At 38.4% G+C, this 25,630-nt stretch overlaps 1 protein-coding gene across 1 annotated transcript in view; it reads right to left on the reverse strand.

Moving 5' to 3' along the window:
* Positions 1 to 25,233, reverse strand: part of LOC128662182 (putative gonadotropin-releasing hormone II receptor) — a 129,670-nt gene extending 104,437 nt beyond the window's left edge. Inside the window, exon 1 of the mRNA XM_053716009.1 lies at positions 24,691 to 25,233. Within this exon, the coding sequence (XP_053571984.1) occupies positions 24,691 to 25,233 (543 nt within the window). The remainder of the gene's footprint in view (positions 1 to 24,690) is intronic.
* Between the last annotated feature and the right edge of the window lie 397 nt (positions 25,234 to 25,630).

Here is a 25,630-nt window from a genome sequence, read left to right on the forward strand (position 1 = left end):
GTAAAAGAAAATACAAACAACCCAACAACAGGAAAACCCACAACCCACGCAACCAAACCCCCCAAATAAAATCCTATCTAAAAAAACCTAAGCTCCCCATTTGGGCAGAAGTCTTCATCCAGGCGGCATCTTCTATCTTCATCTTTCCGACGCGGAGCGGCTCCATCTTCAAGACATCCGGCGCAGAACATCCTCTTCTTTCGATTATTCTTGAAGAATGAAGGTGCCTTTAAATGACGTCATCCAAGATGGCATCCCTTGAATTCCGATTGGCTGATAGAATTATATCAGCCAATCAGAATTAAAGGGTAAAAAATCCTATTGCAATCAGCCAATAGGTTTGAGCTTCAATCCTATTGACTGATCCAATCAGCCAATAGGATTGAGCTCGCATTCTATTGGCTGATTGGAACAGCCAATAGAATGCAAGCTCAATCCTATTGGCTCATTGCATCAGCCAATAGGATTTTTTACCCTTTAATTTTGATTCTATTAGCCAATCGGAATTCAAGGGATGCCATCTTGGATGACGTCATTTTAAGGAACCTTCATTCTTCAAGAGGAATCGAAAGAAGAGGATACTCCGCACTGGATGTCTTGAAGATGGAGCCGCTCCACGTCGGAAGGATGAAGATAGAAGATGCCGTCTGGATGAAGACTTCTGCCTGCCTGGAGGACGACTTCTTGCCGCTTGGATGAAGACTTCTCCCGGCTTCGTTGAGGACTTCTGCCCGCTTGGATGAAGACTTCTCCCGGCTTGATGAGGATGTATGTCCGGTATTCAAAAACTGTAAGTGGATCTTCGGGGGTTAGTGTTAGGTTTTATTAAGGGTTTATTGGGTGGGTTTTTGTTTTTAGATTAGGGTTTGGGCACAGAAAAAGAGCTAAATGCCCTTTTAAGGGCAATGCCATCCAAATGCCCTTTTCAGGGCAATGGGGAGCTTAAGTTTATTTAGATAGTTTTTTTTGGGGGGGGGTTGGTTGTGTGGGTGGTGGGTTTTACTGTTGGGGGATGTTTTGTAATTTTTTTACAGGTAAAAGAGCTGATTTCTTTGGGGCAATGCCCCGCAAAAGACCCTTTTAAGGGCTATTGGCAGTTTAGTTTAGACTAGGTTTTTTTTTTATTTTGGGGGGCTTTTTAATTTTGATAGGGCTATTAGATTAGGTGTAATTAGTTTAAATATTTGATCATTTATTTTTCATTTTGTGTAATTTAGTGTTTATTTGTTATTGTAATTTAGTTAATTGTATTTAATTAATGTAATGTATTTAATTTTAGTATAATGTTAGGTGTTAGTGTGAGGCAGGTTAGGTTTTATTTTACAGGTAAATTTGTATTTATTTTAACTAGATAGTTAGTAAATAGTTAATAACTATTTATTAACTAGTTTACCTAGTTAAAATAAATACAAACTTAGCTGTGAAATAAAAATAAAACCTAAGCTAGCTACAATGTAACTATTAGTTATATTGTAGCTAGCTTAGGGTTTATTTTACAGGTAAGTATTTAGTCTTAAATAGGTATTATTTAGGTAATAATAGTAATTTTTATTTACATTTATTTTAATTATATTAAAGTTAGGGGTGTTAGGGTTAGACTTAGGGTTAGGTTTAGGGGTTAATAACTTTAGTATAGTGGCAGTGATGACGTTGGGGGTGGCAGATTAGGGGTTAATAATATTTAACTAGTGTTTGCGATGCGGGAGTGTGGCGGTTTAGGGGTTAATATGTTTATTATAGTGGTCGGCGATGTCCGGATCGGCAGATTAGGGGTTAATATTTTTATTATAGTGTTTGCGATGCGGGAGGGCCTCGGTTTAGGGGTTAATAGGTAGTTTATGGGTGTTAGTGTACTTTGTAACACTTTTGTTATGAGTTTTATGCTACAGCTTTGTAACGTAAAACTCATAACTACTGACTTTAGATGGCGGTACGAATCTTGTTGGTATAGGGTGTACCGCTCACTTTTTGACCTCCCAGGCAAAACTCGTAATACCGGCGCTATGGAAGTCCCATTGAAAAAGGACTATTTGAAAGGTGCGGTAGTCACGTTGCGTTACGGCCAAAAAAGTGTGCGGTACAGCTATACCTGCAAGACTCGTAATAGCAGCGGTAGTGAAAAAGCAGCGTTAGGAAGCTTTTTCACTCATAACACAAAACTCGTAATCTAGCCGAAAGATAGCAAGAGAATGAATAAAAATAGATAATAGGAGTAAATTAGAAAGTTGTTTAAAATTGTATGATCTATCTGAACCATGAAAGAAAAAAATTGGGTTTATGATCCCTTTAAAGAGAAATTTAAGTTCATCTTTAAATACTTTGCTTTTTTCTTAATTCGTTCAAAAACATTAGATAGTTAAAAGGATATGAAACTTCAAAATTTTCTCTGTGATTCAGACAAAACATACAATTTAATTTTTTTTTAAATTTAGTTCTATTATCAAATTTGCTTTCTTCCCATGGTAATTGCTGAAGATATAGCTAGGTAGATGTCTGATGCACTATATGGCAGGAAATAGTGCTGCCATCTAGTGGTCAAGACATGTACATGCGTATGAGCTTACGTCCATACTTTTAAACAAAAGATACCAAGAGAACGAAGCAAACTTGATAACAGAAGTTAATTGCAAAGTTGTTTAAAATGGCATGCTCTAGCTGAATCATGAAAAAAAAAGTTTGTGTTTCATGTCCCTTTAAGGTGATAGACATAGTTACAGCTGCACTCATGGATAGAGCCAATGGCTGGAGCATAGTGACATATAGCTGCTTCTCACATGATCACTGGCTGTTTCCTCATTCCTGTAGTTAAACAGGAATGCATCTGACTATGTATAAGCACATAAAAATAAAAAGGAGTGAAATAGACCATTTTATTTTACACTAGAACATTCCTTTAAATAAAATGAGTTGTTTCCTGGTGTAATTCTATGTTAAAGGCACAGTAAAGTCAACATTAAACTTTCTCAATTCATATAGAGTGTGTCATTTTAATCAACTCCAATTTACTTCTATTATATAATTTTGCCAGTCCCGTCCCCTTCGATCAGCTCAGGATCTCCTCCTCTCCTCCTGTCTTGTTACTTCCTCACATTCACGTTTAAAGGACTTCTCCAGACTGGCCCCCATCTTATGGAATTCCCTGCCTCGCTCCATAAGACTCTCCCCTAGTTTTAACAGCTTCAAGCACTCCCTAAAAACTCTACTATTCAGGGATGTTTACAACCAACACTAACCTTTCCTAACACCATTGCTTTCCCCTTGAACCCCTTAGATTGTAAACCTATGGGCCCAGCTGTTTACAGATCGCTTCATAAGGGCCGACTACAACAGTGAAACTCTCGACAGGGCCCTCTACACACTTGACCCCTACAAAAGCTATCCTGTACACCGACTATGTTTACAGCGCTGCGGAATCTGTTGGCGCTCTACAAATACCTGATAATAATAATAATAGTTCACTTGGTATTATTTGTTGAAATGCATATCTAGGTAGGTTCAGAAGCAGCAATGCACTACTGGGGGCTAGCTGCTAATTGGTGGCTGCATATATTTGCCTCTTGTCATGGGCCCCTATTTAACAAAGGTCTGTCAGACCTGATCCGACAGCGCAGATCAGGTCCGACAGACCTCGCTGAATGCTCTTGGGAGCTGCTGGTGCAACGCTGCCCCCTGCAGATTTGCGGCCAATCGCCCCCCAGCAGGGGGCTGTCAATCAACCCGATCATACTCGATCGGGTTGAATTGCGGCGATGTCTGTCCGCCTCCTCAGAGCAGGCAGACAGGGTTATGGAGCAGCGGCCTTTAGACCGCTGCTTCATAACTGGTGTTTCTGGTGTTTCTCGCCAGAAAAACGGGCCCTCAAGCTCCATCCCATTGACTCATCCAATGTATTCAGTAGTGCATGGTTGCTCATTTAACAAAGGACACAGAGACAATGAAGCAAATTTGATAATAGTAAATGGGCAAGTTGCTTAAACTTGTCTGAGTCATGAAACTGATTTGGTTTCATATCCCTTTAATCTCTTAGGGCCTGATGATCTAAAGCTAGATTGAAGTGGCGTACTAACATTAGTGCGTGCGATATAGAAATATTGTGGGCACGTTAATTTGCATGTGTATTACAAGTTGAAAGTAAACGTGTTTGCTCGAGGGCAAGCTAATTTTATCTGAATCAAGTTAGCTCGACTGAAGACCTCACGTAAAGGGTTAAGGCTAAAATAAAATTTGCAACAAACACAACGTTAATACATTAAAATAAACAGTTACACACATATAAACACTATCTGATTAAAAAATATAAATATTAATAAAAATTATAAGGGTTCAAAGGTATATGGTATATGGCCATGTATTTGACTGCAAAGGGCCATAATATATAAATGTGTCTAAATAATAATTCTGTAATGTATATATCTATATACTTGTATATATTCATATAGATATGTAGGTATAGATATATATATATTTTAAGGGCATCAAAGGGTTATGTTATGTAAATATTAAATATAAATTATTGAAAAAATATTAATAATTATTATTTTTATTGTAAAATATACATACAGTACTGTGCAAAAGTCTTAGGCCACCATTAGATTTGTTGTTTTAGCAATGGTATAATGTCCATATATAATTATTTCACAGTCTCTTTATTAGCATACAACCAGAAAATACATGATATTTGCATGCAGTATTAAAAAAACAGAAAAAATCAGGTAAAACAGTTTTTATAGGCTAAAGGGGCAAGTACTTAGTGTGGCCTTCCCTTACACTTGAGCAATAGCAGGAACCTGGCTCTCGTAAACCTAATGGAATGGAGCCCTAATCCATGTCATTGCTAACACCTACTATTTCATGTCAAAATGACTGCTATGAATAAGGTCTATTATACCAGGTACACCAGGTCTTGAGAAAGGCTCAGAACGAGCTGAAACACTTTTGATACTATGAGTATCCTGTGAAGGAGGACTGCATACTAAGAAAAAAAGTTTTGCAAAGTTGAACCGCTGCAAAGAAAAGTTTTGCAAGTGAAAGCTGCTATAAGTCTTGTTGCAACAAACAAGTGCTGTAAACGCTGGGAAACTGTATGTGCCGGGAGCGCAATTGTACACAGCTCCCTGAAGTAAAACACTATACAGCTCCGTGTGAACCCTGAGGCTCTAAGGAAGATCTGACAGCCTGGAGACATGCTGCAATAACTAAATGGTGTCATCGGAAGGCAAGTTAACCCAGATCATAGAAGTCGAGGGCCAAAGCAGGGGCGAAAGCAAACGGAGTAAAAGGCACAGCAAAAGAATCAGTGTTTATATGACCGAAGTACAACAGCAAAAATTGTGAGTAAGGACTGATAATCTGTTCATAAGTTTTTGGGAACAGCAACAGTATATAATGTATATAAAGCGCTTTATATTGTGACATTCATATTTGGATGCAATTAAGAAGATAAACCATTACAATTTTGAATTGAATAGCAACGTCAAACCAAGTCTCCTATTGGCCAATATAGCACACGTGATCTCTAAGGGGAATATAAGTGATTGTGTTGTGTGAAGAGAGAGTATTATACTACTATATAATTGTGTCTATTATCTGAAACATTTTATGTGTTTTAATGTGGAGTGCGCACTCTGAATATAGATTTTATCTAATTAATTCATTTTAAATATAGTGTAGTAATTGATTTCTGTTTTTTTATATTTTAGATCAAAATAAGGTTTGATGTATTTTATCAGATAGCACATAGTGTTTAAATATATTGTGTTTAAATAAATTGTGTCATATAAATTGTGTCTTAAGCCTATTTAGCGCTTCTCAAACTATTTATTTATTTATTTATTCATATTGAGATTTAACTGTAACACAGGTACAGTGTATTGAGAAGCTTGACACCTTTCTTTCCTGATACCGTGATTATATATTTTTATAATAAGGTCTATTATACCAGGTATGTGCAAGACATGCTTGATTATATACACATGTGGTATGAGTTGAATTCATTGGAAGCTTGCTAATAAGACCAACTTTCAATCACATCATTCTATTCAAAATGCCAAAGATCACAGATATTGACAGACACAATCATACTTTTACATCAGCAAGGCCATTCTCAAAGGGAAATCAGCAAACACACTGGATACTCAAGATGTGGTATTCAAGCTGTTTTAAAGAAATTTGAAGAATCAGGAGAGGTCAAGGACAAAAAAATGTCTGGAAGGCCAATAAAACTTTCAATATCTGCTGAGAAGTTTCTCAGAGTTTCTTCTTTGAGAGACTGGAAGAAGTCCAAGAAGAACCTGGCTCAGCATCTGGCAGCTTCATCGGGATGCCAAGTCCGAAGAAGCTTGATCAGGAAAGTTCTTTGAGGAAGGGTAGCAGCCAAGAAACCCCTTTTTCGGAAGGGCAACAGGGGGAAAAGGCTAAGATATGCTAAAGCTCACAAATATTGGAATGAGGACCAGTGGAAAAGAGTATTATGGAGTGACAAATCCAAGTTTTACATTTTTGGTTCCAATATGTGAGAAGAAGCGTTAGATACAGATGGAAAAATGAGTGTTTGCAGCCTTCAGTTAAACATGGTGGAGGCTCTGTCCTGGTTTGGGGCTGTATATCTGCAAGTGGTGTTGGCGATAAAGTACAGACAGGTTTTAATTCATCATACCAAATATTCTGGTCTTATTTTTCAGCATGATAATGATCCCATGCACACTTCTAGTGCAGTGAAATTATATTTGGAGTGAAAAAACAGCTGATAAAACACTGACCGTCATGGACTCGCTTCCAGACCTGAACATTATAGAGGCAGTATGGGATGGACAGAGAAATAAATAAAAGACAATCTAAATTTAAATAAGAACTCTAAGGAGTGCTGAAAGAAGCCTGGTATAATATTCCAGAAGATTACTTCAGAAAACTTCACGACAGTCTCCCCAAAAGAATTTAATATGTGCTTAGGGAGATCACAGATGGGGGTATATTTATGAAGCAGCAGATGCTGTTTATTCCATGCAAGCCTTCTGACTCACCGGAAATGTAAGTTAAGCAGCGATCTTAAGATACGATCGGGATGATTGACACCCACTGCTAGCGGCTTATTGGCCGCGAATGAGCAGGGGGCCACATTGCACAAGCATTTCACAAATCTAATGGTGGTCTAAAACGTTTGCACAGTACTGCATATATTCTATTGATTTTTTTAGAATAATTTAGTACATCTATAATAATTATTTACATTCAGCTAGATTACAAGTTTTCAGCGCTATAGGGAAATTAACGACTGCCACAAAAGCGGCGTTATTTCACCTCCCTATAGCGCTGTTATTACAGGTTTACAAAAAAACAGGCTTGTGCGGGCGATATGAAGGCATTGAGCTCCATACCGCTCCGAAATACAAGCACTGCTTTGACGTGCTCGTGCATGATTTCCCCATAGACATCAATGGGGAGAGCCGGCAAAAAAAAAAGCCTAACATCTGCGATCATGGAAACAAAAGCTCCGTAACGCAGCCCCATGGATGTCTATGGGGAAAGAAAAAGTTATGTTTAAACCTAAAACACTAATATAAACCCCCAAGTCTAAACACTCCTAATCTGCCACCCCCGACATTGCTGAAACCTACATAATGTTATTAACCCCTAATCTGCTGCCCTTAACATCGCCGCCTAAATAAAAATATTAACCCCTAACCTGCCGCCCCCAATGTCGCCGCCACTATACTAAAGTTATTAACCCCTAAACCTCTGGCCTCCAACATCACTAACACTAAATAAATATATTAGCCCCTAAACCTAACCCTAAGCATAACCCTAACCCTAACGTAACCCTAAACCTAAGCCTAACCCTAACACCCCCTTAACTTAAATATAATTAAAATAAAGCTAAATAAACCTTACAATTATTAACTAAATAATTCCTATTAAAAACTAAATACATACTTACCTGTGAAATAAAACCTAAGCTAGCCACAATATAACTAATAGTTATATTGTAGCTAGCTTAGGTTTTATTTTTATTTCACAGGTAAGTTTGTATTTATTTTAACTAGGTAGACTAGTTAGTAAATAGTTATTAACTATTTAATAACTACCTAGCTAAAATAAATACAAAGTTACCTGTAAAATAAAACCTAACCTGCCTTACACTAAAAACTAACATTACAATAAAATAAAATAAATTAAATTATTAAAATACAATTTTCTAAGTTACAAAAAAAATAAACAGTAAATTACAAAAATAAAAAACCACATTATCAAAAATAAAAACAAATTACTCCCTATCAAAATAAAAAAGCCCCCCCAAAATAAAAAAAAAACCCTAGCCTACACTAAACTGCTAATGGCCCTTAAAAGAAAATCAGCTCTTTTACCTGTTGCAATCAGCCAATAAGATTGACCTTTCATCCTATTGGCTGATCCAATCAGCCAATAGAATGAGAGCTCAATTCTATTGGCTGATTGGATTAGCCAATAGGATGAATAATATTAATATTATTGGCATTAATAAGGAGTTGGCACCTGCTTTGCGCGCTAAAACAGCCACCAATCCTCAGCGAAAGCTTTCCACAAGATTTTGAAGTGTGTCTGTGGAATTTGTGCCCATTCAGCCAAAGAAAGTATTTGTGAGTTAAGGCACTGATGTTGAAAAAGAAGGTCTGGCTTTCAATCGGCTTTCCAATTGATCCCAAAGGTGGTCAGTGGAGTTGCAGTAAGGACTTTGTGCAAGCCACTCGTGTTTCTCTAAACCAAACTTGTCAAACCTTGTGTTCATGTACCTGTCTTTGTGCACAGGGTCAAAGTCATGCAGGAACAGAACATGGCCTTCCCCAAACTGTTGCCACAAAGTTGGAAGCATTCATATATCTTTGTATCCTGTAGCATTAAGATGATACTTGGTTGGAGCTAAGGGGCTAATCCCAAGCCCTGAAAAAGCACTAGACCATTATAATTCCTCCACCAAACTTTATAGTAGGCATTATGCATTCAAGTAGGTGGCATTTTAATGGTGTCTGTCAGACCCAAATTTTTCCATCAGTGTGAACCTTTTTTTTATTATTATTATTTTTTTAATAGTAGGAGAGGGTGGATGGTATATTGAATAAGAAAAAATCAGAGAGAAACACACTTTTATTGGTGTGGACAAACACTGTGCCACTTCCAGAGGTTATAGTGCATCAAAACCTACTGCCACTTTCGGGCTCCAATAGTAAGCAGGCAGTGTGGAACCGGCTATGCAGGAATTAGACATGCTGTATGCAGGCAGAAAGGTAATCCAAAGCAGATGATCGATCACAGACAGTGGTAGTGAAATTAAAAGTTATTCTTTATCAAACAAACAAACTCTGGTATGTTTACTTTGGCCAACCTTTATTTTAAGTTTCAAAAGGTGATCAGAAACCATAGCACCTGCACCATAGACTTCAACACAGAGTGCAGTTTTGCAGCTCTTCATTATATTTCAGGCAGGTGCATAGGTCACATAACTTCTTGAAATCTGAGACACTCTGTGCGTTGAGATGTGGCAGTATGGTTTCTGATTCAATATAAAGCAGACAATTGATCACAGCTGTAGTGAAAGTAAAAGCTATTCTTTATTAAATATAGTTAAAATCCACACCAGTGGAAAGGGTCTGCTGCTCAGACCTGTGGGTCACAGCAGGCTCATTGTAACAAGATCCTTTAGTGATAGTAACTCAGGCAGACAAAGTGATAATAGCTTATTCATCCCAGTGACTCAGACGAGACTTATATCCTGGGAAGTATGGTTTATTGAGGGAACTGCAGGGGTATAAATAGCACTTCTTATAACACTCTAGGTGCCATAAACAATAGAACTCCCCTTTCATAGGCACTGAAAAATAGCAGCCAGAATCTAGAAGCCAGTCAATAGCAGACAGTCCACTGCAGCAAGATTGGTCATTAACTTGACTATTGATTGGCTAAAACAGAACCAATCAAATTAATGTGTTTCAGCCAATCAGAGTAGTGCCTACTTCCTATGAAGTTTTACATTGAGTTTGTCAGGCTGAAGATTGTTGGAATTCCCACCCTCTCTCAATACAAAAAAACAGCCAGGGGAGGTAGGGAGCTTGGTGGACTTAATGTTTTATTAATGATGCAGCTCCCACCATCCCTGATAAAAATGAACAATACACATTTTAATATACACTTTCCATTAATATAATAAATGTAAAATTAACTAGTTGATGTCCCCATAAAAGGTTCTAGGATGGGGCAACTGTGACATTTCTTCCACTTTTATTTAAAAAAAAAAAAAAAAAGGCTGGACTGTGGGAATCTTTCTGTTAGATTCCCACTGTACAGCCCTTTTAGTCCTTCATACTTTAGACAGGAGATTTGTATTGTCCCAGTGATGACTAACTGTGGGGAATTCCCAGAAATAAGAAATGTCTGGAGGTTTAAGATTCCAACCGGGTTTTAGTCTTTTAAGTGGCCATAGAAAAAGGGTTCACAGTTTATTATAGTAACAGTTAATTTTATGTGCAGGGAGTCTTAATAAGGGTTGTTGTCAAATTCACCATATACTTGTCCTTAGAAGTTGCTCTGGCTTTTCTGCTTCCATGTCAACCCGGAACTGCCATGATGGGGCTTTGGCTGTAAAAAATACATTAGGGGTGGAAGATCACAACTGTCAGTCAGGTCTCTTTGTTTTGTTTATAGAACTGAGAAATATGAACTTACTTCCTAATAGTTATATTGGAAAAGAAAATGGAAACTGTTCTTCCCATGTTGTCACTGTAATTAGCCCAATGTGGACTATATGCACCAGATTCTGCTGCTGGGGATCCGGGGTGCTTTTGGGGAATCAACCTCCATCTGTGGTGGGAAAGCAATAGCTGCTGCCTCACACTGCTGCTTAAAATGCTGTCATTTGAGTGGGAAATCTGCTGAAACAAACTCAGCTCCACAGTTAGTGCACTGTTTCTTACAAATTCAGGGTGCTGCTGCATATAGGGCAGGTAAGTGGGTGTGGATCCTTTCTGTTCCATCTGTTGTAGGGACAAGATGTACTTCACTTCATTTCCAGCATGGGAGCGCTTCTGTCCTGTCTCCCACCAATTTCAGACTCAGCACATGTGTCATATCTGGCTCTGGATAATGCCACTGATAATCTGTAGCTGCTGCTGGGGATTTCTTCTATATCTGTGGTTCAGGATTGGGGGTGAATATTTTCCATTCCTCCATATCCAGGTGCTGGTGCATGGGTGCTTCGTCTCTGTACTCCAACTTCTTAGCCAGTCCCTTGGGCTTATCTGACTCTTCTCTCTGTATTTGGGAACCACCAGTTTCCAATTTCCACCACTGGTTGTAAGGGATTGAGGGCTTCAACCTCACATCCACTCCTTAGTAACTTGTAAGGCATCTCTTCCTCTCTGCCTCCCTTACATTTCTGTGTCATCACTTCTGGCTTAGCTGACTCTTTGTTCTCTATTTGGGAATCACTGTGTTCCATAGGAGATCTCATTTATGCTATTGGTTGCAGGGGATTGAGGGCTTCAACCTCACATCCCCTCCTTAGTAACAAGTAAGGCAGCTCTTCATCTCTGCCACCCATCACACTCAGTGTCATCACTTCTGACTTTGCTGACTTTGGTTGCTGCTGCTCTGGTTTCATACATTGCTCTGGGTATCCACTCTACTTTTCCTGTAGCTCTAGGCTATGGTCTGCAGCCTATGTAAGGATTTCCTTATGCAGCACAATGGCATTAGCCTCCTTAAGAAGTCTCAGGGCAGCATCATTGGAACCATCTGTGAAGGGCAATTTGTCTTTTACATATTGCACAATTTCTAACAGTGGATGTCATTTGCAGTCCTTTGTTACATAAATTCCTGGGGTTTGACACCTTTGGGTGGGTGAACTTCAACTGCTTTACCCTCTGTCTTTGTGGATTGATTCTAGGGACTGGGCTCTCCTGCCCCAATTCTCTCTTTTTCTCTCAATCACTTATAACCTATCTTGCCAAGTACATATTCCACTTCATCTGGGTGGTTAACTTCCCTGGCCTTTTGCAGTAGCCTCTTGTATGCTACTTCAATATTCCACTCTCTTTCCACCAGGTGCTCCAGCCTGTCTGACCACTTTTCTAGTAAATCCTATGATTTGTTCTCTCAAGACCAGAATATGCCATAATCAGGAGAAGTCTGAGCTACCAAAATCTGTATCACAGCAAATAGTTGACCAGAGCAGTCTTGGATTAATGTAGTTGTCTGTACCATCTCTGCAATGACAGGAAGCACTCTTCCTGGTGCAGTTTAGCCATCGTTGTGCCGCATATTACAGTGCTGTATATTCATTTTCCAATTCCAGTTCTCCCATAACAATTTATTCCAGCCAATTCTTTAGGTCCCAGGAAGGATTAGCACCAAGGAGAGGTAATCAGAGCTGCAGTATATAAGCCATCCATTTGCAGTATGTGTAATTAGGGCACACAGTTCCTGAGTATCTGTAATCCAAGTGTCTCATGCTTTCTGCCATCCAATCAGTTGCTGTGCTGTCCACTGGCTCTGCTTTTAAGATGGGCCCAGCTGGTGGTTTGGACCTGTAATGCAGATCCCACCACTGGCAGCCAAATGTCACGGGGTGGGTGTTACCATTGGTTGCTGGAGAGAAGAGAGGTTAGCATAGCCTTCCTGGGTCCTGAAAAGAACCAGCTTCTAGCAGGGAGACTCCAGCAATCTTCTGAACAACTCCAGGGGAATGGGTCTGTTGCTCAGACCTGTGGGTCACAGTAGGCTCAGTGTAACAAGATCCTTTAATGATCATAGCACATGCTTAGAAAGTGATAAAAGTTTTTTCATCCCAGTGATACATCCGAGACTTATATCCTGGGAAGTATTCTTTATTGAGGGTACTATAGGGGTATAAACGGACCTTCACACTCTTGCTGTCATAAAAAATAAAACTCTCCTTTCTTAGACACTCAACAATAGGAATACATAAAATAAAAAGGATTCCGGTATAGGGACTAAATAATAGTAGTGTATCACACTCGTGAATTATCAAAAAGATGCCAAGTAGCATACAAACACTGTTGTTATTGGGAAGAATGTCTGTTAGTTCAATTACCCCTACGTAGCCACTTATGTATGCATGAGATGTGGAGTAGCAATTGTCAGCCCCTCTCAGTGTGTGAAAGTTTAGGCTATTATTAGGTAGGTTATCGGAAAACTAAGGTATATTCCGACATCACAGTATCAAACTCCACCGACACACCATCTACCATGCACTAACCTTAGTCTCCACCTATCACCGGGGGCTCTTCAGAAATTCAACAACACTGTTCTGCAGTTAAATCCAACACTCTTAGGACCAGCTTGAACGTCAAAACCAATTGATGTGCCTCCGGTTACAGCAGGGCCGGTGCTAGGATTTTTGACCACACAGGCGAGGATAAATTTTGCGCCCCCCCCCCATCAAAAATGTAGGAGCAGCCATGAGAATATATATATATATAAATATATACACACACCAATGCGTGTGTATGTGTGTATATATATATATATATACAGGGAGTGCAGAATTATTAGGCAAATTAGTATTTTGACCACATCATCCTCTTTATGCATGTTGTCTTACTCCAAGCTGTATAGGCTCGAAAGCCTACTACCAATTAAGCATATTAGGTGATGTGCATCTCTGTAATGAGAAGAGGTGTGGTCTAATGACATCAACACCCTATATCAGGTGTGCATAATTATTAGGCAACTTCCTTTCCTTTGGCAAAATGGGTCAAAAGAAGGAATTGACAGGCTCAGAAAAGTAAAAAATAGTGAGATATCTTGCAGAGGGATGCAGCACTCTTAAAATTGCAAAGCTTCTGAAGCGTGATCATCGAACAATCAAGCGTTTCATTCAAAATAGTCAACAGGGTCACAAGAAGCGTGTGGAAAAACCAAGGCGCAAAATAACTGCCCATGAACTGAGAAAAGTCAAGCGTGCAGCTGCCAAGATGCCACTTGCCACCAGTTTGGCCATATTTCAGAGCTGCAACATCACTGGAGTGCCCAAAAGCACAAGGTGTGCAATACTCAGAGACATGGCCAAGGTAAGAAAGGCTGAAAGACGACCACCACTGAACAAGACACACAAGCTGAAACGTCAAGACTGGGCCAAGAAATATCTCAAGACTGATTTTTCTAAGGTTTTATGGACTGATGAAATGAGAGTGAGTCTTGATGGGCCAGATGGATGGGCCCGTGGCTGGATTGGTAAAGGTGGAGGTGGAGTACTGGTTTGGGCTGGTATCATCAAAGATGAGCTTGTGGGGCCTTTTCGGGTTGAGGATGGAGTCAAGCTCAACTCCCAGTCCTACTGCCAGTTTCTGGAAGACACCTTCTTCAAGCAGTGGTACAGGAAGAAGTCTGCATCCTTCAAGAAAAACATGATTTTCATGCAGGACAATGCTCCATCACACGCGTCCAAGTACTCCACAGCGTGGCTGGCAAGAAAGGGTATAAAAGAAGAAAATCTAATGACATGGCCTCCTTGTTCACCTGATCTGAACCCTATTGAGAACCTGTGGTCCATCATCAAATGTGAGATTTACAAGGAGGGAAAACAGTACACCTCTCTGAACAGTGTCTGGGAGGCTGTGGTTGCTGCTGCACGCAATGTTGATGGTGAACAGATCAAAACACTGACAGAATCCATGGATGGCAGGCTTTTGAGTGTCCTTGCAAAGAAAGGTGGCTATATTGGTCACTGATTTGTTTTTGTTTTGTTTTTGAATGTCAGAAATGTATATTTGTGAATGTTGAGATGTTATATTGGTTTCACTGGTAAAAATAAATAATTGAAATGGGTATATATTTGTTTTTTGTTAAGTTGCCTAATAATTATGCACAGTAATAGTCACCTGCACACACAGATATCCCCCTAAAATAGCTAAAACTAAAAACAAACTAAAAACTACTTCCAAAAATATTCAGCTTTGATATTAATGAGTTTTTTGGGTTCATTGAGAACATGGTTGTTGTTCAATAATAAAATGAATCCTCAAAAATACAACTTGCCTAATAATTCTGCACTCCCTGTATATATATATATATATATATATATATATATATATATGGGTATATACTGTATATTAGGATATTCTGATACCCTGTTCCTGGCACTGTAATTGCAGGGATATGGGACTATATATATATATATATATATATATATATATATATATATATATATATATATATATATATATATATATATATATATATATATATATATATATATATATATATATACACACACACAGACACATATACATATATACATACACATATATTTATATATATATATATATGCACACATACACACACTATATATATATATATATATATATATATATACACACACACTATTTACATACTATATACAGTTAATTCCAGGGATATGGGACACCTTACAACCCCACAGTGCTGCAGCTAACACACAGGGTATAATATATACACATATAAGGACAGTCACCTTGCCATGTATGTATGTGTGTGTCTGTGTGTGTGATCAAACAGCAAATAAGTAAATCTAACTATACAGACCAGAAACCAATATATAGGCAACATCATATAGAGAGAAGAGACATGTTAGATGCAGTAAAGGGGGGACTCAGTATGCTGCAAATAAACCTAGGCAGCTCTGATATACACTCATAGGTTCTCTGTACAGTACAAAGTATACAACTGCTACCTCCACCGACACACCATCTACCATGCACTAACCTTAGTTAATAATTTGACATGCACGTAAGTTTGTTTCTTTGAAGAAGCATTTATTATTATTCCTTGGGGGTTATTGTTGTGACTATACGCTATATGTCCCTATACACAATGTACTTGACAAACAACTGTGATATGGTATAAAACTAAACAAAGTATTATACTGTATGGAAATAACAGCACATGTGTAAGTGCAGTACATGCAGACTGTACATTTTTATTAGAGACTAATTGATTCAAACAACTTGGAATCAAATAGTCTCTAATAGAAATGTACAGTCTGCGTGTACTGCACTTAAACATGTGCTGTTATGAGCAATTTCTAAGGCATTGCGAGAATCTCTCCAGTCCTATGTGTGGATGTGATTGAAGCTCAAATAGTCTGCAGTGCCAGCCGTGTCCTTCAGAGCGGGATGAGAATTGGATATCAGCAGGGGTTAATCATATCCCTCTCTCTCTGTCTGCACCCCTTGTTTATCAGAACATATTGAAAAATTGCGGCCACCTGTCATTACCCAAGTGCCAAGGATCAGTCACAGGATTGGACGAGGGCGGCGATTGGAGGACGGAGGTCAGACTCAGACCAGATAGACAATGAGGCATTGATTACAGCATAGAGCTTATAATCATGTAATACAGACCTATTTCAAATTATCCTTTAACCAAAATACAAGTCCTTACCTCAGTATGTACAATACGCGTAACGCTTGTTTTCATTATCTTAAAGCCCCAAAATACCCGGAGTACCGTACCGGACTGTAGTGTCTGTACTCACATACACCGGCTGGGATGAAAGAGGGGTGAGTGGTGGGTGTGACAGAGCGCCGTGCGTGCTTTAGGGTGGAGGAGGAGTTATACAGGCACTGATTTTTTTTTTTTAAATCAGTGCTATCAAATTTGCGCCCCACTGCTGAGGCGCCCTAAGGCGATTGCCTAAATTGCCTTGTGTAAGTGCCGGGCCTGGGTTACAGCATACTGCAAATCATGAACAGTCCTCCTCACATTAGTGGCCACAGTTCGTCCAAGGGAGAAAGTACTTTGAAAAATCAAGGGGGATGATCGCTCAATTACTGGCAAAGTAAAGACTATAAAAGTTCAAAGTAAGAGCGACATTCTTATGATGATATAAATCAAACTTAGCATTTATTTAAAAGCGTTAGTAAACCATACAATGGAAAAAATCGACACAAATTACAATGGTAGCATTCTAAAAAGGCAGCAGGTGAATACGCTTATGCGTTTTGGCTAAACTGCCATACTCATAGCTTAAAGGTACATGAAACCCAAAATTTTTCTTTCATGATTAAGACAGAGAATACAATTTTAAACAAGTTTCTAATTTACTTCTATTATCTAATCTGTTTCATTCTCTTGGTATCATTTGTTGAAGGAGTAGCAATGCACTACTAGTTTCTAACTGAACACATGGGTGAGCCAATCACATTCAATATATATATACAGCCATCAATCAACAGCTAGAACCTAGGTTCTCTGCTGCACATGAACTTGTCTAGATAAACCTTTCAACAAATGATAACACGAGAAGGAAGCAAATGAAATAATAGAAGTAAATTGGAAAGTTGTTTAAAATTGTATTCTCTATCTGAATCATGAAATATTTTTTGGGGGTTTCATGTCCCTTTAATATGCACAATAAACTACACAAGATTTAAAACCTCATACTGACCTGCCATTGGTTGTCAGTAATAACACAGCTGCTTAATCAGATATTAGTTACCATACAACATAATATATATGCACATTACATAGAGAGAATCATACAGCGAATACAGTATTATTAATGTCAACCAGAAGATTAATCTCATAAATACAAAAATGGCAAGATTATTTGTTGATTGGAAACGGACTGAACATACATATCCAGAGATGTATATGTATGTATCTTTATGTTAAAGCCCTTTTCCTGCCTTTTTTTCTTCTTCTAACACCTGAGACCTCATATGCTTGAGCCCTTATAACTTTTATGTGCAATGTTTTTTTTAAAATAATTTTTATTAGACATTGTTATTAAAAGCGTAAAAATACTTTGTAACTTTTGTGTGCAATATTTGTTTTAAATAATGTTTATTAGACAGTGTTATTATGAGTGTAAATATACTTTGTAATGTATTTTTTTTGTTTTGTGTAACTTTTTAGTTTTGCAAAACTGCTAACTAGAGCTCTAAAGTCGTTGAGATCATTCTAGCATAAATCGCAATTGAGCTCCTCAAGTGATCGCGTTTACTTTCAGCTCGTAATACCAGCAGTAAACCCAGAGGCGTAACTAGAAACCACAGGGCCCAGGTGCAAGAATCTAAGAAGGGCCCCACCCACCCCCCAAAAAAAGTGAATTTGATACATATCTTCTTTTTTTTTTTACATTTAACACAGAAAAAAAATGTGAATCAGATTACATGTCTGCAAAAGGAGGTACCCTGTGCCCACAGTCTGTGAGATGGTCTGACCCCCTATTACTATATATAGTGACACTGTTTAACCCACCAGTACTGTATATAGTGAGTCAGTGACACAGTCTGTAATCTGCCGGTGAGATGGCTGGCCTGACCCTACCCACCCCAGTACTTTATAAAGTGACCACAGTAGTCTGTGACATGGTCCAGCCCCCGGTACTGTATATAGTGGTACTATATAGACTGACACTGTTTATCTCCCCCCGATGCTGTAGTAACAAGGTCTGTAATTTGCTGGTTCCACAATCATACACACATACATACATACACACATACACACACACACACACACACACACACATAAACACCAATGGGTAAAACAGAAACACTAACCCCTGTAGTCATAGACAGTAGTGAAGCATCATGTCACACTCACATGATATCAGTGCAGGCAGTGGCAGGTCAACGTTTTTTTATTGCAACCTCTGCACCCCCTGTAGTTTCGCCCCTGGGTAAACCAGTGATAACCCGCTCAAAAATTTGCACTCTAATCTGGCCCACAGTGCGTAACTGAGAAAGAGAGACCATATTCCCAATCGTAACATTTCTTTTATTGTTGGATTTACAACCCTCCTTAACAACATTGATCAAGTTTTCATCTGCTGAGAGAAGAGGGAAGTGTTACCTTATAATGTTGCAAATCTGTTCATATTGTGAGCTATATTGCGATACAAATGTAACTCCATTATTACTGAAACACTTAGCTCCAATCTGTTTCGTGTCTTTCAAAAGTGTCATCCTATTTAATCTATCAGCAGTGGATTTGGCTTGTTTTATGATCTTTTTGGAATACCCTCTCTCTTTTAACCCCTTAAGGACAAGACCATTTTTCAATTTTCCTCTCCTGCTCATGAGGGAAATTTGTGCTAATCTGGATGCACGATAGTAGTCCCATAGATTTGGTACACCAACCCCTCCCAATTGCCTGTGTCATGTGAGAGTTTGATGATGAATTCGGGCTTGTTTGTTCCCCCTCAGAAAATTGTGGATGGCTGTTTGTAAGGAGTCTATGTTTTGTCTATCTAGCTTAATCGGCAACACTCTGAACAAATACATAATCCTAGGGAGGATATTCATTTTTATAGAAGATAACCTTCCATATCTTGAGAAATTAAATTTTCTCCACTTTAAAAGGTCCTTGCGAATATTATTAAATAGTGGTGTGTAATTTGATTAGTATAGTTGATTGGAGCCCGGGGTTAATTTGACTCCTAAGTAGTGTTTTTTTACCCATTTGAGGTCAAAATTGGCTTCAATTAATTTAACAGTAAGTTTTGGCATGGCTATGGGAAGTGGCTCATTTTTATCCAAATTTATCTTATTCCCTGATATCACAGAGAATTTGTGGAGAACATCATAAATATTTGGTAGAAAGATTAGGGGCCTGGTAAGGGTTAATAGTACATCTTCTGCAAATAAGGTGATTTTATGAGATATATCTCCTAATTCTAGAACTGAGATGTCTTTAGAGGCGCGTTTGTTTTTGCCTCAAGGGACTCCATGCAGATAGCAAACAAAAGAGGGGACAGTGGGCATCCCTGTCTAGTCCCATTTAATATTTCTATAGTCTTGGATTGGTGTCCTATCGCTCTAACATGTGCTGTGAGGCAAGAGTAAAGGGTTCTGATTGCAGTGATGAATTGTCTGCCAAATCCAATTCTGTCCAGGACGCTATGCATATAGGTCCAGTCAACCCTGTCAAATGCCTTCTCTGCGTCCAATGACAGGAGCAGAGAAGACATTTTTCATTCTGTAAGATAGTCCAATACAGCTACCATCCTCCATACATTGTCTGGGGCTTCCCTGTCTTTGATTAAACCAACCTGGTCGGGGTGAATTATATTTGGTAAAATGTGTTTTAGTCTGTTGGCCAGAATTTTTTTCACTATTTTAATATCCTGATTAAAAAGGGATATTGGTCTGTAACTAGTGCAGTGAGCCAGGTTTTTTCCTTGTTTAGGTATCACAATGATTTTAGCCTGTAATAGGTCTCTAGGGAGTTGATGACCTTCAAGTACATGATTTGCGAACCGCACCAAATGGGGAATCAGGGTTGAGGCAAAAAGTCTGTAATATTTTCCTGGCAGACCATCTGGTCCCGGAGCCTTTCCAGGCTTGAGGTCTTTAATAGCTTGACTAATCTCTAGATGTGTAACATTAGCATTAAGTTTATTTTTATCCTCTTCTGTTATCTGTCTCAAGTTAGTGTCATTGAGGAATGTGTGTATTAACTCTTGCATCTTACCGTCATGTCGGACTTTTTTGCCGTCATATAATTTGCTGTAGTATAGAGCAAAGGAGTCCACTATCTCTTCAGGGTGTGATGTGAATTTGCCGCCTGGTTTCTGTAATGTCGGAATAGAGACAGCTGTGTAGTTATCTCTAATTTTTTTTAGCTAGGTACTTGTTAGGTTTGTTAGCGTATAGTAGATAATTTGTTTTTAACCTATGTGCTAGCTTTACTGATTGGTCGTTTAAAATTGTGTTCAGTTGTCTTCTCTTCTTCTGTTGTAGTTTACCTAATATATTTGTGGCTTGTGTTCTTTTATGTTCTTTTTCTAAATTGTCTATCTCAGAAAAGAAGTTAGTATTAGTAGAGTTAATTTCCTTTTTAGGTCTAGCTGCCTCCTTTATTAGTATTCCTCTAATAACCGTTTTATGGGCCGCCCAAACTGAGATGGGACTTGTCGTGGAGCCTAAATTGATCTTCCAGTATTCTTCCATCGCTTTAAGTGTGTCTGTCTTAACTTTCGGGTTTTTAAGGCATGAGAGGTCATATGTCCAAGTAGGAGTTCTATTGGGATTCCGAAAGCCCCCTAACAATGTCTGTACTATGGAGTGGTCTGACCATGTGCATACATGTATATCCGCTGAGATGAGAGTGGGTCAGAGGATTTGACTTATCAAAATGTAGTCTAATTTAGAGTAGCTACTATGGGCTACAGAAAAATAGGTAGTATCCATAGTAACCCCATTTAGGATTTCCATGTATCTATTAATGAGTGTGGAGACAATAAATGTATAATGTTTTTTTGCCATAGTTTTAGATTGAATTTGTTTTTTGAAGGTGTTTAAATGTGATGAGTAAACCAAGGCCTGAAGATCAATGTTAAAATCTAACAGATGTATTATGTGTTGAAAAAAAATCTTGTTTTTCGTTTGGTGCATATATATTGCATAACAGGACTTCCACTCCTTGTATTTGACCATGTACTAAAATATATCTCCCTTCTTTGTCTGAGATAGTCTTATTATGATTAACCCCTTAGTGACCACAACACTTTTAAATTTTCTTACCGTTCGGGACCAGGGCTATTTTTACATTTCTGCGGTGTTTGTGTTAAGCTGTAATTTTCCTCTTACTCATTTACTGTACCCACACATATTATATGCAGTTTTTCTCACCATTAAATGAACTTTCTAAAGATACCATTATTTTCATCATATCTTATAATTTACTATAAAACATTTTAAAAAATATGAGGAAAAAATGGAAAAAAACACACTTTTTCTAACTTTGACCCCCAAAATCTGTAACACATCTACAACCACCAAAAAACTCCCATGCTAAATAGTTTCTAAATTTTGTCTTGAGTTTAGAAAAACCCAATGTTTACATGTTCTTTGCTTTTTTTTCAAGTTATAGGGCAATAAATACAAGTAGCACTTGGCTATTTCCAAACCACTTTTTTTCAAAAAATTAGCGCTAGTTACATTGGGACACTGATATCTTTCAGGAATCCCTGAATATTCCTTAATATGTGTATATATATATATATATATATATATATATATATATATATATATATATATATATTTATTTAGAAAGTATTGATCTAGGCCCATTTTGGTATATTTCATGCCACCATTTTATGGCCAAATGCGATCAAATAAAAAATATCGTTCACTGTTTCACAAATGTTTTCGCAAACTTTAGGTTTCTCCCTAAAATAATTTACAAACAACTTATGCAATTATGGCACAAATGGTTGTAAATGCTTCTCTGGGATCCCCTTTGTTCAGAAATAGCAGACATATATGGCTTTGGCGTTGCTTTTTGGTAATTAGAAGGCCGCTAGATGCCACTGCGCACCGCACTTGTATTATGCCCAACAGTGAAGGTGTTAATTAGGGAGCATGTAGGGAGCTTCTAGGGTTAATTTTAGCTTTATGGTAGTGTAGTAGACAACCCAAAGTATTGATCTAGGCCCATTTTGATATTTCATGCCCCCATTTCACCGCCAAATGCAGTGAACTTTTTCAGTAACTTTGGGTTTCTCACCGAAATTATTTACAAACAGCTTGTGCAATTATGGCACAAATGGTTGTAAATGCTTCTCTGGGATCCCCTTTGTTCAGAAATAGTAGACATATATGGACTTGGCATTACTTTTTGGTAATTAGAAGGCTGCTAAATGCCGCTGTGCACCACACTTGTATTATGCCCAGCAGTGACGGAGTTAATTAGGTAGCTTGTAGGGAGCTTGAAGGGTTAATTTTAGATTTAGTGTAGAGATCAGTCTCCCACCTGACACATCCCCCCCTGATCCCTACCAAATAGCTCTCTTCCCTTCCCCACCACACAATTGCCCCCACCATCTAGTACTGGCAGAAAGTCTGCCAGTACTAAAATAAACGTTTTTTTGGGGGGGGGGTTAGGTTTTTCTTTTTAAAAAAAATCATATTCTGCCCCCCTTAGCCCCCAACCTCCCTGATCCCCACCAAAGAGCTCTCTAACCCTCCCCCACTAATTATTCCCCACCATTTTGGGTACTGGCAGCTGTCTGCCAGTACCCACTTTGCAATAAAATTTAATATTTTTTATAAAAAACCCTCACTTTTTCTGTAGTGTAGCTGCCCCCCTTCATACCCTTCCCCCTCCCAGATCGCTTTTTAAAAGTAACCCCCCTCCTCCTCTGCCACCCACCTCCCTCTCTCCCGCTGCCCAGCACTCTGAATTTTTAAGGGTGCTCTGCTAGATCCCTTCACCTCCTTCGCGTGCAACCGACATCTCTGCTGGCCAGAAGGAAGTTCCACAAAGAAAATTACTCTCCAGCTGTGATCAATAAAAACGACCTTTATTGTGCATACAGGGTCCAAATGAGCAACAGAAGGAAGTTCCCCAGCGATGGGCCACCCACCCGCCTCCCTGAAATCGCTCCCACCCACCAACGATCGGCACCATCACTTTTCGATGCATCAGTGTGCCAAAAAATGTATTGCAGTGATGCCTCAATATTGAAAGCAGCTGGAAGGATCGCTTCCAGCCTCTTGAAACCCTTACGACGTACACGGTACGTCGCTGGTCTTTAAAGACCAGTTTGTGTGTGACGTACCCTGTACGACATGCGTCGTTAAAGGGTTAATCTATCAGAGAGTTGTTTGGATTGTGATTAATCATTGTGGTTTGAACAATTCCTTTTTAATCTGATGAATTCACTTTTGCAATGGCCAGTGGTTTATGGCGATGGAGACAACTCTTGGCATGTGATAATGTATTTCTACCAATAGGTTTTTATATGTGGTTGTAGTCACCGTCCCAGTGCCCAAATCACCAAATAGCCTAATATCCAAAAATGAAATCTCAGAATGATTGAATTTGCTTGTAAAAGTTAAACCATAAAAATTGGTATTAAGATATTTTACAAAATTCTCGGCTTGCTCTGAGCTTCCCGCCAAACAAAAATCAGGTAATCTATATAGCACTTATACAATGCTAAATGATGATCAAATGGATTATCTATCAAAGATGTGATTTAGCTCCCACCAACCCATATATAGAGCATATGGAAGACAATAGAGCATATGTCAGCCCTAAATGGGGAGGTGATAGAGTAAAGACTCCTTGAAAAACTAGACTTTTTTTGATCTGTAAATTGCATACCAGAATACCTCTAGGATTAAATTATGATTATGATTTAATACATTTTTTGGAATAGGTTTCTCTATTATTATTTTTCTATGTTCTACCTAAATCATAAAATAAATATTTTGTGTTTCATGTCCCTTTAATTAATGTGGAAGTGTATTCCAAAATGGTTGTTACCTCAAGGGAGAAAGAGCAACTACAATGCTGCACAGTGTCTCTCCAAGGTAATGATCATTCAGGCTGTAAGCAAATGACAATGGCTCAAGGAATACAGCATTTTATTTACTGTACCACACTTTTAACGTATTTGTAACAACGCCAAAACACAGTGGTTGCTGGTGGCTTAAATACTGCAGAAATAGTGTACATTTTATTTAAAATATAAAAAAAATGAAAAATTGATATTTTAAATTAATTAAAGAATGTAGTATTTTAAGGGAACTGGAAGCCATGCATTGACTTTTTAATGAATATAATGAGTTTCATGGAGCGCTGTGCTTTTTAAGTTTATGTCTAGTTCTACAGATATCTTTAGTTTGCTAAAAACATAATACCTCATTTAAATAAAAGTATGTAGAACCTTTGTTTTGTCTGAAGAAAAAAAATATCCAAAATATACCTTACCTGTGGTAAAGACAGTACAAAGCTCATCACCCAGGCTACTGAAAGCATTATCTTATTTTTCTTTTTGGCCTCACTGATGCCCAGTGGGTTGAGAATGGCAGACTGCCTGTCCAAGCTGATAACCACAGTGACAAATGCACAAGAGTACATAGAGAGCAGCTTTAAAAACATGAGGATCCTACAAGCTATGTCACCTGCTTGCCACTGCACTGTGATATTCCAAATGGCATCCAGAGGCATAACAATGAAGGTCACAAGAAGGTCAGCCGTGGTGAGGTTGAGTATGAGGATTCGCACATGGGACCTTTTCTTACGGCTGGTGCGTGCAGCTGCCCAGAGTGCAGCCAGATTGCAGAAAGCTGACAATGCAAACAGCACAAAGGTGATAATAACTCGTGCTTTAGCGGCAGAAGAGAAGGTGGGGAGCTGAAAATTATGATTCGACCGGTTATATGAAGACCTGGTTGCGTTCAATCCACAGGGGCTGCTGGTCCATAGGACATTGTTGCAGTTTTTTCTGTTCAGGCCTAGAGACACATTCATTTCTGAAAAATACATTAACTTTAGTTAGAAATCAATTTGTACATTTTTATAAAGGATAAAAACAAAAGAGATAACAACTATTTACTGGCACTATTTGCTATTAAAAGAAAATAAAGTGCAAAAATACTCTAAAATGTTATATGTTGCTTGTATATAACTGTGCTACTAGGAGCTAGCTGAAATGACAGGAGGGAAAATGTGTGTAGTCACCAATCCCCAGCTAGCTCCCAGTAGTGTAAGATATGTACATATACTTTTCAACACAGGATACCAAGAGAACAAAGAAAGATATGTACATATTATTTCCAACAAAGGATAGCAAGAGAACAAAATGCACTTGATAATAGAAGTGAATTTTAAAGTGTCTTAAAATTACATGCTCTATCTGAATCAGGAA

Source organism: Bombina bombina, chromosome 6, assembly GCF_027579735.1.
Source record: "Bombina bombina isolate aBomBom1 chromosome 6, aBomBom1.pri, whole genome shotgun sequence".
NCBI classification, from domain to species: domain Eukaryota; kingdom Metazoa; phylum Chordata; class Amphibia; order Anura; family Bombinatoridae; genus Bombina; species Bombina bombina.